General features: G+C 45.3%; 1 protein-coding gene across 1 annotated transcript in view; it reads right to left on the bottom strand.

Annotated features, from left to right (window-relative positions):
• The window catches only part of LOC116331969, a 249588-nt gene that overhangs the window by 147145 nt on the left and 87284 nt on the right, over positions 1 to 15159 (bottom strand). The window contains exon 6 of the mRNA XM_039603810.1: positions 6805 to 6978. Coding sequence (XP_039459744.1) covers positions 6805 to 6978 — 174 coding nt within the window. The remainder of the gene's footprint in view (positions 1 to 6804; positions 6979 to 15159) is intronic.

The following is a 15159-nucleotide window of genomic DNA, read 5'->3' as shown; positions in this document are numbered from 1 at the left end:
CAGGAGGCGCCCAGGAGGCATCCTTTTCAGATGCCTGAACCACCTCAACTGGCTCCTTTCAATGGGGAGGAGTAGCGGCTCTACTTCTCATCCTATCTCTAAGGGAGAGGCCGGCCACCCTTCGGAGCAAGCTCATCTCTGCCGCTTGTATCCGCGTTCTTTCGGTCACTACCCACAGCTCGTGGCCATAGGGGAGGGTAGGGACGTAGATTGACCGGTAAATTGAGAGCTTCGCTTTTACACTCAGCTCTCTCTTCACCACGACGGACCGGTGCAGTGTCCACATCACTGCAGCCGCAGCACCAATCCGTCTGTCGATCTCCAGCTCCCTTCTCCCATCACTCGCGAACAAGACCCCGAGATACTTGAACTCCTCCACTTGAGGCAGGAACTCATCCCCGACCCAGAGTGGGCACTCCACCCTTCTACGGCTGAGAACCATGGCCTCAGATTTGGAGGTGCTGATCCTCATTCCCACTGCTGCACACTCGGCTGTTAACTGTTCCAGTGCGAGCTGGAGGCCTTCACCCGATGAAGCCAACAGAACCACATCATCTGCAAAAAGCAAAGATGAGATTCTGAGGCCACCCTCAAGTATCCTCGAGAGGCTAAAGAGCTGGTCCAGTGTTCCGCGACCAGGATGAAAACTGCAATGTTCCTCGTGTAGCCGAGGTTCGACAAGCGGACGAACTCTCCTTTCCAGCAACCTGGCATAGACTTTCCCAGGGAGGCTGAGGAGTGTGATCCCCTTGTAGTTGGAACACACCCTCCGGTCTCCCTTCTTTAAGATGGGGACCACCACCCCGGTCTGCCAGTCCAGTGGTACTGCCCCTGATCTCCACGCAACATTGTAGAGGCGTGTCAACCAGCACAGCCCTACAACGTCCAGAGCCTTCAGGAACTCGGGGCGGACCTCATCAACACCAGGGGCTCTGCCACCAAGGAGTCGTTTAACTGCCTCAGTAACCTCGCCCCCGGAAATTGGCGGGTTATTCCCCTCGTCCCCAGACTCTGCTTCCTCCTCAGAAGATGTGTCAGTGGGATTAAGGAGGTCCTCGAAGTATTCTGACAATATGACAATTTTCTCAGTCGACGTCAGCAGTGCTCCGCCAGCACTATACACAGTGCAGGCAAAGCACTGCTTTCCACTCCTGAGACGCCTGACGGTTTGCCAGAATCTCTTTGAGGCCGTTTGAAAGTCTTTTTCCATGGCCTCTCCGAACTCCTCCCACACCCGAGTTTTTGCTTCAGCCACTGCCCGAGCCACATTCCGCTTGGCCTGTCGATACCTGTCAGCTGCCTCTGGAGTCCCACAGGCTAACCAAGCCCAATAGGACTCCTTCTTCAGCCTGGTGGCTCCCTTCACCTCTGGTGTCCACCATTTGTTTCGGGGGTTACCACCACGGCAGGCACCAACCACCTTGCGGCCGCAGCTCAATGCAGTAGCTTCGGCGATGGAGACGCTGAACATGGTCCATTCGGACTCAATGTCCCCAGTCTCCCTAGGAATGCTGTTGAAGCTCTGCCGGAGGTGTGCATTGAAGACCTCGCGGACTGGGGCCTCTGCTAGATGTTCCCAGCACACCCTCACTACGCGTTTAGGTGCACCGGGTCTGTCCAGTGTCCTCCCCCGCCACCTGATCCAACTCACCACCAGGTGGTGATCAGTTGACGGCTCAGCCCCTCTCTTTACCCGAGTGTCCAGAACATATGGTTGTAAGTCGATCATTGACCTAGAGCGTCCTGGTGCCACGTGCACTTATGGACACTCTTATGTTCGAACAAGGTATTCGTTATGGCCAAACTGTGATCTGCACAGAAGTCCAATAACAAAACTCCGCTCGGGTTCAGATCAGGGAGGCCGTTCCTCCCAATCATGCCCCTCCAGGTCTCGCTGTTGTTACCCACATGAGCATTGAAGTTTCCCCCCCCAGGGACTGTAAGAAGGCTGGGTACTCTGAACTGCCACTCGGCGCATAAGCGGCGCAGATGACAGTCAGGACCCGTTCCCCGACCCTGAGGTGCAGGGAACAAACCCTCTCATCCACCGGGAAAAACCCCAACATACCAGCAGCAAGCCGAGGGGATATTAGAATACCCACCCCAGCCCGCCGCCTCTCACCAGGGGCAACTCCAGACTGAGACAGAGTCCAGCCCCTCTCCAGGAGACTTTTCTGGTCCCTCACCCAGGACCAATTTGCCATGGGAGACCCTACCAGGGGGCAAAATACCCCAGACAACATAGGCCCTGGGATCCCTGGGACACACAACTCCACCATGATAATGTAGCGATTTGCGGAGGGGTATATCGATTATTTTAATAGTTATTTTGCATTCGTTTACAGCACTTTCATCAACCGTGCTGTTGTGATTAAATGTGCTATACAAATTAACGAATGATAAACCAACTAGATTTTTTAAATCTTAATATAAAATGACTTTTTGCAGCAATCTCGTATAGAAAACTATTCTGGACATATATAAAACAGGTCCGTGGCTCAGAACCATAGTAAAGGGACCTCAGGCTAATACATGGGGTTCCACATCGGGCTCGTAGCCGAGGACTAGTTTTACTGTCTGGGTCAACTTTGCCAGCGAGAGACAGAGAGGGACACTGAAAGGCTGCTCCAACTGAAGTATTTGTTTGGGAGGAAAACACAAACACAGTGTACATTTGGGCCTTAATATCTTATTTACAACTGGGCTTGTCAGGCACTCTTTTTGGCTGCAGTGGTTACTATTATATTTACATGCTTCCATCTCCTGTTTCATCTCCTGACAACTTGTAATTTTCAACTCTCCTGTTTCTTCCTCCCTCACGCTCACAAACACATAACAGGTGCAGACTCATGCATTCTCTCTGTAGCACGGACTACACTGCCCATGAGACTACATTCAAAGTCAAAGTCAAAGTCAACTTTATTTGTCAATTCTGCCATATGTACAGGACATACAGAGAATAGAAATTCCGTTACTCTCAAACCCTAGAAGAAGTAGCAATGAACATTTAAATATAAGAGAGAGATTAAAAATGCAAGTAAAATAATTAAAAAGTAAAATTTGAATAAATACAGTACAAGCTATACAATATACAATATACAATATTCAGGTAACGGTAACGGTAGATGACATTCAGTGTAGACCAGGCAGGGTAGTGCAAATAGGCAAATAGTGCAAATGGAGATTTGGTAATGTACGGTAGGAGGTAGTGTAACAGAACAAAGTCTTATGAGGTAATGGCAGTCCAATGCTCCACAGGTGGCTAATAACTGGTGCAGGCCAGTGAGTGAGTCAGAGAGTGTGTGTGTGTGTGTGTGTGTGTGTGTGTGTGTGTGTGTGTGTGTGTGACAGAGTTCAGTGAGACCGTGGAGGAGAGAGGGAGAGGGGCAGAATCGGGAGGAGTTAAGCTTCCTGGCAGCCTGATGGATGAAGCTGTCCTTCAGTCTGCTGGTCCTGGCTTGGAGACTCCTCAGTCGCCTCCCTGACGGCAGCAACTTGAAGAAGCTTTGCATTGGGTGCGTGGGATCAGCCGCTATGCAAAGGGCTTTTTAGTGAGACGGGTGCTGTAAATGTCCTGGAGGGAGGGGAGAGAGACACCAATGATCCTCTCTGCAGCTCTCACTATGCGTTGGAGGGTTCTGTGACAGGACGCATTGCAGGCTCCAAACCACACAGTGATGCAGCTCGACAGGATGCTCTCTATGGTGCCTCTGTAGAAAGTGTACATGATGGGGCTGGTGCTCCTGCTCTTCTTAGTTTTGCGGAGAAAGAAGAGACGCTGCTGTGATTTCTTGGCCAGTGCTGTGGTGTTGTACATCCAGGAGAGATCCTCTGTGATGTGCACACCCAAGAACTTAGTGCTGCTCACTCTCTCCACAGACGCTCCGTCAATGGTCAGAGGAGCATGTTGGGTGTGCATTCTCCTGAAGTCCACAACAATCTCCTTCGTCTTCTCCACATTCAGAGAGAGATTGTTGTCAACACACCACGTGGCCAGGCGACTCACCTCACTTCTGTAGTCGGTCTCATCCCTGTTGCTAATGAGACCCACCACCGTTGTGTCGTCCGCAAACTTGATGAAGAGGTTGGAGCTGTATGATGGAGTGCAGTCATGGGTCAGCAGAGTGAAGAGGAGGGGCTCAGCACACATCCCTGCACGGGGCCCCGTGTTTAAAATGATGGTGCTGGATGTATTACTGCCGACCCGTACTGCTTGAGGTCTTCCGGTGAGGAAATCCAACAGCCAGTTGCACAGAGAGGTGTTAAGCCCCAACTGGACCAGTTTTTGAGTGAGCTGTTGGGGGATTATAGTGTTGAATGCTGAACTGAAATCAATGAACAGCATTCGAACATATGAGTCTTTTTTGTCCAGGTGTGTGAGTGCTGAGTGGAGAGCAGTGGAGATAGCATCATCGGTTGAGCGGTTGGGCGATACGCAAACTGGAAGGGATCCAGGGACGGGGCAGGACAGTCTTGATGTGTTGCATGACTAGTCGTTCGAAGCACTTCATCAGGATGGGAGTGAGTGCAACCGGACGGTAGTCATTAAAGCAGGAGGGAGATGACTTTTTTGGAACCGGAATGATTGTGGTGGCTTTAAAACATGTGGGGACGACAGTCTGGATAAGTGATATATTGAAGATGTCTGTGAAGACATCAGTGAGTTCCACCGCACAGTCTCTCAGTACACGACCAGGAATGTTGTCAGGACCCGGAGCTTTACGTGCATTGATCCTGCTGAGGGATCTCCTCACGCTGTCCGGGGACAGAGTCAACACCTGGTCGCCAGGAGGGGGTGGGGTCTTCTGTGCAGTGGTGCTGTTTTGGACTTCAAAGCGAGCAAAGAAAGTGTTCAGCTCGTTCAGCAGGGGGGTAGTGCTATCACAGGTCTGTGGTGGGGGCTTGTAATCTGTGATGGTCTGAATGCCCCGCCACAGGCTCCGTGAGTCTCTGCTGTCTTTGAAGTGATGAGATATTTTCCTGGAGTACTGTCTCTTAGCCTCTCTGATGCCACGGGAAAGGTTGGCCCTAGCTGTCCTCAGGCTCGCCTCGTCTCCTTCTCTGAAGGCAACATTCCGAGCTTTCAGCAGCCTGTAGACCTCTCCTGTCATCCATGGTTTTTGATTTGCCCGGACAGTTATGGTTTTTGTGACTGTTACATCCTCAATACACTTGTTGATGTAGGCAGTAACAGTCTCTGCGTACTCCTGGAGGTCAGTGGTGTTGTTATAGGTGGCAGCCTGCTTAAACATGTTCCAGTCTGTGATGGTAAAACAGTCCTGTAAAGCCTCTGAAGACCCTTCTGGCCACACTTGTATCTGCTTACGAACCGGTTTGGAGACTTTAACGAGCGGTCTGTAGGCAGGCATTAGCATGACAGTGATATGGTCTGAGGCGCCGAGGTGGGGGAGGGGAAAAGCTTTGTAAGCTCCTCTCCGGGTGGTGTAAACAAAGTCCAGTGTGTTATTTCCCCTTGTTGGAAAGTCTATGTGTTGTTGTATTTTTGGAAACACGCACTTTAAGTCTGCATGATTGAAATCCCCAGCCAGGATGAGAAAAGCATCAGGATGGACTGTCTGCTGCTCACTGATGTGCTGGTACAGTTCATTCAGTGCCTCGTTCCTGTTGTTAACATTGGAGGAGGGAGGGATGTACACAGCGCACAGTAGAATGGCTGTATATTCCTCGGTAGATAGAATGGCCGGCACTTAATAACCATAAACTCCAGCACTGGTGAGCAGTGTTTGCAGACCACAACAGCATCGCGACACCAGGCATCATTGATGTAAACACAAAGTCCTCCCCCGCGGGTCTTACCTCCCGCGACGATGACTCTGTCAGCACGGTAGCATGTTAGCTGGTCGAGCTGAATGGCATGGTCCGGGACACTGTCGCTGAGCCATGTTTCCGTGAACACAAAAACACAGCAGTCCTTTACATTCCTATGAGAAGAACGTAGCAGTCGGATGTCGTCCAGTTTATTTTCTAGCGAGCGACGTTGGCCAGAACGATAGAGGGATGGCGGGTTTGTGTGGGCTAGCCGCTAGCCTAGCTCGGATGCCACAGCGCTTACCCTCTTCTGCTTCCTCTCACACCGCTTGAGGCGCTTCCATTGTGGGCGAAGTGCAGGAGTGGGGGTCGGTGATTGAGTAGGCCTTCGGAGCAGACCCAGATCTTTCAGCTCCTCAGTGTCCACAGAGTTTAACTTAAAAAGTTTGTTTCTGCCGATGTCGAGAAGAAATGTTCGGGCATATCTTCGCTTGCACACAGATAGATGCGACGAAGACTTACGAAGACACTGCAACTATTCTTTAAGGCTATGCCTGTAACACTCTGCCTGTTGCCTTCATATGACATAATTTTTTGAATAATAATTTTTAAAAATAGTTCTTCATGCCATTATGTGGGCTGCAAGTAGGGGTGACATGGGCCGCAGTTGAATCAAACTCAGGACCTGCTTATCACAGCTATGCTGCCATAAATAAAAGGTTTGAAGTACACTTGCTGCAATCTTACAAGAAACCGTTTGTAGCAATGAAAAGAAATCGAAATATTATGAATCCAGAATATCTGAAATCTTTCAACAGACCGGCACTTAAGAACCATGTTACACACAGGTTCATGCTCAATGGTTTAAAAAAATGGATATGAAAATGAATACATAAAAACAGTATATCAGAGACCAATAAAACTAAATATGAATAAAAGGTCAATTTAGATTTTAACAATGTTTTTTTGTTTTTTTTAGCAAAAGGATAATCCAGATTATGAATATAAAGTAATGAAAAAATCTTTAATCCTCACCTGAGAGTTGTCAATGAACAGTTTGGACTCCTCAATCCAGCAGACATCAGCTTTACTCCTGAGTCTTCCAGGTCATTGTTACTCAGGTCCAGTTGTCCCAGACTAAAAGACTTAGAGATGAGAACTGAGCACAGAGATTCATAGCTTCTCTCTGAGAGATTACAGCCAGACAGTCTGAAAATTGATACACACACACACACACACACACACATTATATATATATATATATATATATATATATATATATATATATATATATATATATATATATACAAAAAACAAATATTTGTAATTCGAGCGAAAACAAATTGCAATGTTCTTTGAAACAACAGTTACACCTCTATATCTGTTAAACAACTGGGGAGCTAGTACTTTCAGTGATTATAGATCAATACCCACTAACACAGGCTTGTGTACTTTGCAAATTAGAACATCTGTGATTGTTGTTGCTAGATATAATTCAAAATAATCCTTAATTGACACAAACTAAAATCTGATTCAGCCACCATTCATCCCCTGTTGGAAACAAGCTGCTTTCGCTCATTCTGGGGATTTTTATTGTTTTCTTTTTATCTATACTAGTTTTTGAAGAGTTAAGGAAAAACTCTGCGTCCACTTTGATAAGGCTTACATTCACAAATGTTTTAGAAATGCAAAGACTTCCTGATGCTATAACCACACATTGCATAAATATTTCAACAATAAAAGTTTGCATACATACAAAGCTTTGTTAGAGGCTTTGACCACTGGCAGCAGCCTCAGAAGAGCCTCCTCTGAAGCAGAGTATTTCTTCAGGTCAAACACATCCAGATCTTTTTCTGATGACAGTAAAGTGAATACCAGTGCTGACCACTGAGCAGGAGAAAGTTTGTCTGTGGAGAGAACTCCTGATCTCAGGTACTGTTGGATCTCCTCCACTAGAGAACGATCATTCAGTTCATTCAGACAGTGAAACAAATTGATGCTTTTCTCTGCAGACAGATGCTCACAGAGCTTCTTCTTGATATATTGGACTGTTTCCTGATTTGTCTGTGAGTTACTTCCTGTCGGGGTCAGCAGACCTTGTAGAAGAGTCCGATTGGTCTGCAGTGAAAGACCCAGGAGGAAGCGGAGGAATAAGTCCAGGTGACCATTTGGACTCTGCAAGGCCTTGTCCACTGCCCTCTGGTAGAAGTGTTTCTCTATAGATTCTTCTCTTCTTTGAGACATCTGGGGTGTAATGACTTGTTCTTCCACTAGATTGAGTCCAGACTTGATGAAGGTCAGATGGACATGAAGAGCAGCAAGACACTCCTGAACACTCAGATGGATGAAGCAGAATACCTTGTCCTGGTACAGTCCTCTCTCCTCTTTAAAGATCTGTGTGAACACTCCTGAGTACACTGAGGCTGCTCTGATGTCGATGCCACACTCTGTCAGGTCTGATTCATAGAAGATCAGGTTTCCTTTCTGCAGCTGATCAAAAGCCAGTTTTCCCAGAGACTCAATCATCTTCCTGCTCTCTGGACTCCAGTGTGGATCTGTCTCCGTTCCTCCATCATACTTGACCTTCTTCACTTTGGCCTGAACCACCAGGAAGTGGATGTACATCTCAGTCAGGGTCTGGGGCAGCTGTCCTCCCTCTCTGGTTTCCAGCGCATCCTCCAGAACTGTAGCAGTGATCCAGCAGAAGACTGGGATGTGGCACATGATGTGGAGGCTTCGTGATATCTTAATGTGGGAGATGATCCTGTTGGCCTTCTTCTTATCTCTGAATCTCTTCCTAAAGTACTCCTCCTTTTGTGGGTCACTGAACCCTCTAACCTCTGTCACCATGCCAACACAGTCAGGAGGGATCTGATTGGCTGCTGCAGGTCGTGTGGTTATCCAGAGGCGAGCAGAGGGAAGCAGTTTCCCCCTGATGAGGTTTATCAGCAGCACATCCACTGAGGTGGACTTTCTAGGGTCAGTTAGGATTGTAGTTTTGTGGAAGTCCAGAGGAAGTCGACACTCATCCAGACCATCAAAGATGAACACAACCTGGAAGTCTTCAAAGCTGCAGATTCCTGCTTCTTTGGTTTCAGTAAAGAAGTGATGAACAAGTTCCACCAAGCTGAACTTTTCCTCTTTCAGCACATTCAGCTCTCTGAAAGTGAATGGAAATATGAACTGGAAGTCCTGGTTGGCTTTGTCTTCAGCCCAGTCCAGGGTGTATTTCTGTGTTAAGACTGTTTTCCCAATGCCAGCCACTCCCTTTGTCAGCACTGTTCTGATTGGTTCTTCTCTTCCAGGTGAGGCTTTAAAGATGTCTTCTTGTCTGATTGTTGTTTCTGGTCTGTCTGGTTTCCTGGATGCTGTTTCAATCTGTCTGACCTCATGTTCACCATTGACCTCTGCAGTCCCTCCCTCTGTGATGTAGAGCTCTGTGTAGATCTGATTCAGAAGGGTTGGGTTTCCTGCTTTAGTGATTCCCTCAAACACACACTGGAACCTCTTCTTCAGAGTAGATTTAAATTCATGCTGACACCACTTGAAGTTTCTAGTGCAGGTTCCTGAGTGACTCGACAGAAACACAAATGAAGGCTTTATCAAGTTCACATATTTTGCATGTATTTTTGACTATTTTAAGACATTGTTTTAGCAGTTTAAATATTTAAAGAATAATTCTCACTTCTCAGCAAACGCTCAGCAAACTTATTCTGCTTCATTCTCTTCAGGAAGTCCACTGTAATCATCACAAATGCTTCTCTGCTGCTCTTACTCTGTTCTTCATCCACACCCTGTAATACATCCTCATCCTCACATTGACTCTTAAAACACTGTAGCTCATCTGGACTCAGATCTGTCTGAATCTTCCTCAGCTCGTTCTTTACAAAAGAAACTATTTTGTCCTCCAGGATCTGCAACAGAATATTTTATGAATGACCCAAAAAGATTTTCTCACACAGGAGAGAAAAGAAGAACATAGGATGAGGTATGTTTCATAGAATCGGTTTAATTAGACACAATATACACAATCCCTCAATGAAATTGAGAAGTGGGAAAAGGTAAAATCCACATTTCTTCATAATATTTTCCACATCTAATTTCCATCAATTCTTTCTATTGCCCTTAAACCTAAATGTTGTCTCTAAAAGATATCACTCATGTTGTTCATAAGAACATGTATCACACAAACACACACAACTATAAGCTCCATCTGCAGCTAAATCTTGAGATTATGGAACATTTATCAGATCTAACAGTACAACTCTTTTCTCTACTACAGTGGTTCATCATCACCTTTATTTATAAAGCACTTTAAAACAAACACAGCTGAAACAACATGCTGTACATTGGAGCCATATAATAAAATTACATATGATATAAATAAAAGCCAAATAAAAGAAAAAGTAAAATAATTAATAAATAAGTATTTTCATTACAAGAGAAAACTAAGTTCTGCTGAGGTTAAAAGCCAAAGAATAAAAGTGAATTTTAAGATGCAATTTAAAAGTGGACAGTTAAGGGGCCTCTCCAGGGTTTAAGGATTTAAAATCAAACATAAGAATTTTTAAATGAACTCTAAAAGACACAGGCAGCCAGTGCAATGAGGCCAGGACATGGGTTATATGCTCTCTTTTAGGAGTTCCTGTTAGGAATAGTGCAACCGCATTTTGAACCAGCTGCAGACGTGAGAGCAACAAATGACTGACCCCCACATGATGTGCATTACAGTAGTCCACACGGGAAGAAATAAAAGCATGGATCACTTTTTCAAAGTGCTGCCTAGAAAGAAAATATTTCACTCTTGCCAGTCCCCCTAAATCAGGGGTGGGCAATTCCAGGCCTCGAGAGCCAGTGTCCTGCAGGTTTTAGATCTCACCTTGGGTCACCTGAATCACATGATTAGTTCGTTACCAGGCCTCTGGAAAACTTCAGGACATGTTGAGGAGCTAATTTAGCCATTTAAATCAGCTGTGTTGGTTCAAGGACACATCTAAAACCTGCAGAGACACCGGCCCTCGAGGCCTGGAGTTGCCCACCCCTGCCCTAAATGATAAAAACTGGACTTCACTACTGCTCTGATTTGGTTGTCCAATTTAAAATCACTGTCCAACATAAAACCAAGGTCAGTAACAACAGGCTTAAAATAAACGTCCAGGGGTCCAAAATCTAAAAAGGAGGACTCACAGGGACCACTGGTTCCAAACACCAACCACTCTGTTTTCTTTTCATTAAAATTTAGAAAGTTTACAGCCAACCAAGCTTTAATGTCATCTAGGCATGTCATGAGAGGTTTTATGGAGATGCCACCCTTCTGCTTCAGTGGCAAATAAATTTGGCAGTCATCGGCAAAACAGTGAAAAGAGATCCCATGCCTTCTAAGGATGGAACCCAGAGGCAATAAATACAGTAAAAACAACAGTGGCCCTAAAATTTAGCCCTGTGGGACGCTGCATGACAGAGGAGCAGAAGATGATTCTTAACCGAGAAGGCTGGAAGAGAAAGTTCTATATGACAAATACGACTTAAACCAATTGAGCGCAGTGCCACCAATACCTACTACATCACTTAATCGTGAAATTAGAATATTGTGGTCTATGGTATCAAAGGCAGACGGTACAGTATCAAAGACCAGAACAACATAGTTACCATAATCACATGCCAGAAGGATGTCATTAAAAACCCTTAATAATGCAGATTCTGTGCTATGAAGGGTTTTGAAACCTGACTGAAAAATCTCAAGGATGCCATTATAATCTAAAACATCTTTCAGTTGACTAAAAACAATTTTCTCTAAAACCTTGGAGACTAAAGGCAACTTGGAAATAGGCCTATAGTTAGCTAAAACTGTGTGATCAAGGCCAAGTTTCTGAAGCAGTGGCTGTACTACTGTATGTTTGAAATTTGCAGGAACCACACCAGAAGACAGACCACTGTTAATAATGTCAAGGACATACTGTCCTATGCTAGGAAAAATTTATTTAAAAAGTTGTGGAGGAAAAGGATCCCGAGGGGAACCTGTGGGCTTAATATGGCAAACCACATCCTCTAAAGTGGAAACGTCACAAGTTCAAACTGAGTAAAAACAGCAGTGCGAGGGACAGCGACAGAGTCAGGAGCTGCAATAAGAGGTGGTGACAACTTTTTCATTAAAAAAGTTATTAAGTTAAAAGAAAATTATTTCAAATATCAGGAGAAACTTCCAAACAGACATTCAATTAGTAGTATTGAAGATTAAGTATTAAGAACAGTGTCAATGGTCCTAACACGCATGGGTTATGACAGTTGGAAGAAATAATATTTGCAAAATATTCTCTTTTTGCCTCTTTAACAGTGTTCTGGTAGCGATGCCAGCAGTCTTTGGGAATTTGAAATGATACATGCAGTTTATCCTTTTTCCACCTCCGTTTTCCTTGACGACATTCCCTCTTAACAGCACGAGTTTTCTCATAAATAAAGGCTCAGTTTAGCCTTGGGCTACCTGGTTTTTAAAGGAGCCACAGAGTTGATCATTGTTTGACAGCAAGAATAAAACCAGGAATTAAGCTTCTGTGTCAGAGGAGACAAAGTCAGAAGAAGCTGATTAAAAGCAGTAAAAAAAACTGCGCAGCGATGGAGGGGTTAATAACCCGACAGTGCCGAGCAGCAGTGCCAGATTTAACTGCAGTATGTGTAAAACCAACGTTGAATAACACAGGCATATGATCTGAGAGTGCACAGTAACAAATCTCCATCTTAGTGACAGGCAGACCATATGACAGAACAAGGTCCAGTGTGTGTCCGTGCTCATGTGTAGGGCCAGACACAGACTGTACCAAGCTAAAAGAGTCAATAAGGCTTAAAAAGTCCTTTACCAGTGGCTTATCAGGACAACATACATGTATATTAAAATCTCCAACAATATGAACACCATCATAGTTGGGCATAATCCTAGCTAAAAAAAAATCAAAAAAGTAATTTATGAAGTTCTTATAGTTGTTCGGGGGGCCATAGATGACAGCACAGAAAACCGGATTTGTGCAACTCACCTCAAACGAGGTAATTTCAAAGCTGGAGAATGAAGACTGTAGAAAACACTGCTTATATTTGTAATCCTTTTTGTAAACAGTCACTGTGCCTCCACCTCTGCCTGATGTTCGTGGCGAATTAAAATAGCAAAAATCCACAGGTAAAAGTTCAGATAGAGCACTGGACTCACCAACCCTTAGCCAAGTCTCAGTCACACACAGAAAATCATAGAAGGTTTCGATAATGTTGACGGCGAGGTTTAGCGTGGGAGGGCATGGGCAGACTTTTCAGAATGAGTACCACCTCATAAAATATATGGCTCTTAAAGTACTGTCCTTATGACCGACATTAAAGCACAGTAATATAGGCCTATTTAACACCATATACGGTTTACATGAGACAATTTCATTTCTTATATGAATGTTATTTATTTTTACTGTGATAAAGAGGATGGGAGAGGTGATAATAATAACACCTGTACAGCATTAAAACAGCAGTACACAGCTTAACTGTGCTAATCATTGTCACGATCCTGGGTCTTATGACCCAGTGTTTTGAGTTTTGTTTATTTGGATGTTTATATGATTAAGCTCATGAGTTTTTCTAGTTCTTTGTTATTAGATTCCCCTTGTGTCTTCCAACCCCTGTTAGGTCTCTCCGGCTCTTCATGTGTTTCATGTCTGTGTCTTTTGTTGCCAAGTTCTGGTTGTCATGTCTGCGTCCCATTATGTTTCCTATTTTATTTTGAAGAGATCTTGTGTTTTTATATTATGGTTTATGTTTTGAGTCCTTTGTTGTACTGTTTCTTGTTTCCCTAGGTTTCAGTTATGGTTATCATAGGTTTAGTTCCTTGGCTTTGTAATATGGCTTCCCTGTGTTCCATGTTGTGTCTACTGTGACCTTTTTGTACCATGTTCCAGGTTCCTATGTTCTGTCTCGCCAGTTGCTGTTAAGTTTACATGTCTAGAGTTCAGTCAGTGTGTTTCCTGTTTTACTTATGAAGGTCCGTGTCTCAAGTCAGTGTTTCTAGTTTTGCTTCCCTTCTCTCATCCAGCTGTGCTCTCCTTCTGTGTCTTGCTCCCTCGTTATCCCTCTGTGTATTTAAGCCCTGTGCTTCTCTTTGTCAGTGTCGTAGTCTCCCTCATGGCTGTTTTCCTGTGTTTCAGTTTATCCATGTCCCAGTTTAGTTTTATTATGGTTTTCATGTCATTCTGCAATAAAGCAGCTTTTTGAGTATAATTCCTGCGTAGTGAGTTTTGCGTTTGGGTCTTTCTCCTGCCTGCACACAGCTGAAACATGACAGAAGACTATGACCAGACAATGGACCCAGCAGCTCACAATGCCTCCGCTGAGCTCCAGGAGGACATGATCTACACGGTAGAATTTCTCTGCCAGGAGTGGTTTGCGCTGCCATTTAAGGAATACCAGGAGGAGCTAGCTCTCCGCTTACAACAGATGATCTCTGGACTCCCCTGGTTATTTGGCATGCTCCACCCTTTAATCCAGGACCTCGTTGTTTCTACTGTGCATGTCCGCCCTGAGCAGCCACTCCTGTGTAAAGAGCTGGGGGATTTCCAGCCGAGTCTGCTGGAGGATTTGCAGGCCGACTCGTCTCCTCCCTCTTCCAAGAGAAAGCGGCATTCATGCCACCATCGCTCCACAGCAGCTGAGCAGACCACTTTCGTGAGTAAAAGTGACTGTTTGCCACATTCTAATTCCAAACCTTCTGCCATTTCATCCACGGTTAGTCATGCTGCTTCTATGAACACTTTAGTTTTTCAACCAGCTCCTCCGAACCTTCATGATTCCGATCCTGTATCTGAGACTGTACGTGATGCTCTGCCAGTATCTCAGTCAGTTATTTTTTTCTGTGCATCAGCTGGGAGGTGTAAATAGCCTCCTACCATAGTTAAACTGGCTAAAAGACTTGGACTTGATGCCACTGAGCTAAAGAATCAAGTTGAATTTTGTGTTCCACAGCCAGCCATGTTCAAACACACTCACCATGTTTTAGAGTCAGACCAAGTTCAACCTGCACCTCAAGTGACTGTTTTTGGTGTGGCTTCACCCCTGGACTTAGCTGCTCACCAGTCAGCTTATTCTGAAACTGCCTTTGTAAACCTACCTACTCCTGTGACCACTCCTGAGCTCCGCTCTCCACCACCTGTCCCCGATCCCAGGGTGAGGCCAGCCAGGACACAGCCTACCTCGGCACCCGTACGTCCTCTGGTGGGAGCTGCTCGTGTCCGGCGGGTGCCTGCACCCATTCCTGTTTCCGCTGAAGGCTCAGGCGAGCCTATCCAGCCCCTGTCCTTGTGTTCTGTAGGCTCAGAGATGGGTCAGCAACCACTACCACAATCACTACAACCTCTCATTTTTTCC

Source organism: Oreochromis aureus, linkage group 3 (assembly GCF_013358895.1).
Source record: "Oreochromis aureus strain Israel breed Guangdong linkage group 3, ZZ_aureus, whole genome shotgun sequence".
Taxonomy (NCBI): Eukaryota; Metazoa; Chordata; class Actinopteri; order Cichliformes; family Cichlidae; genus Oreochromis; species Oreochromis aureus.
This window is presented reverse-complemented; position numbering and strand designations above follow the sequence as displayed.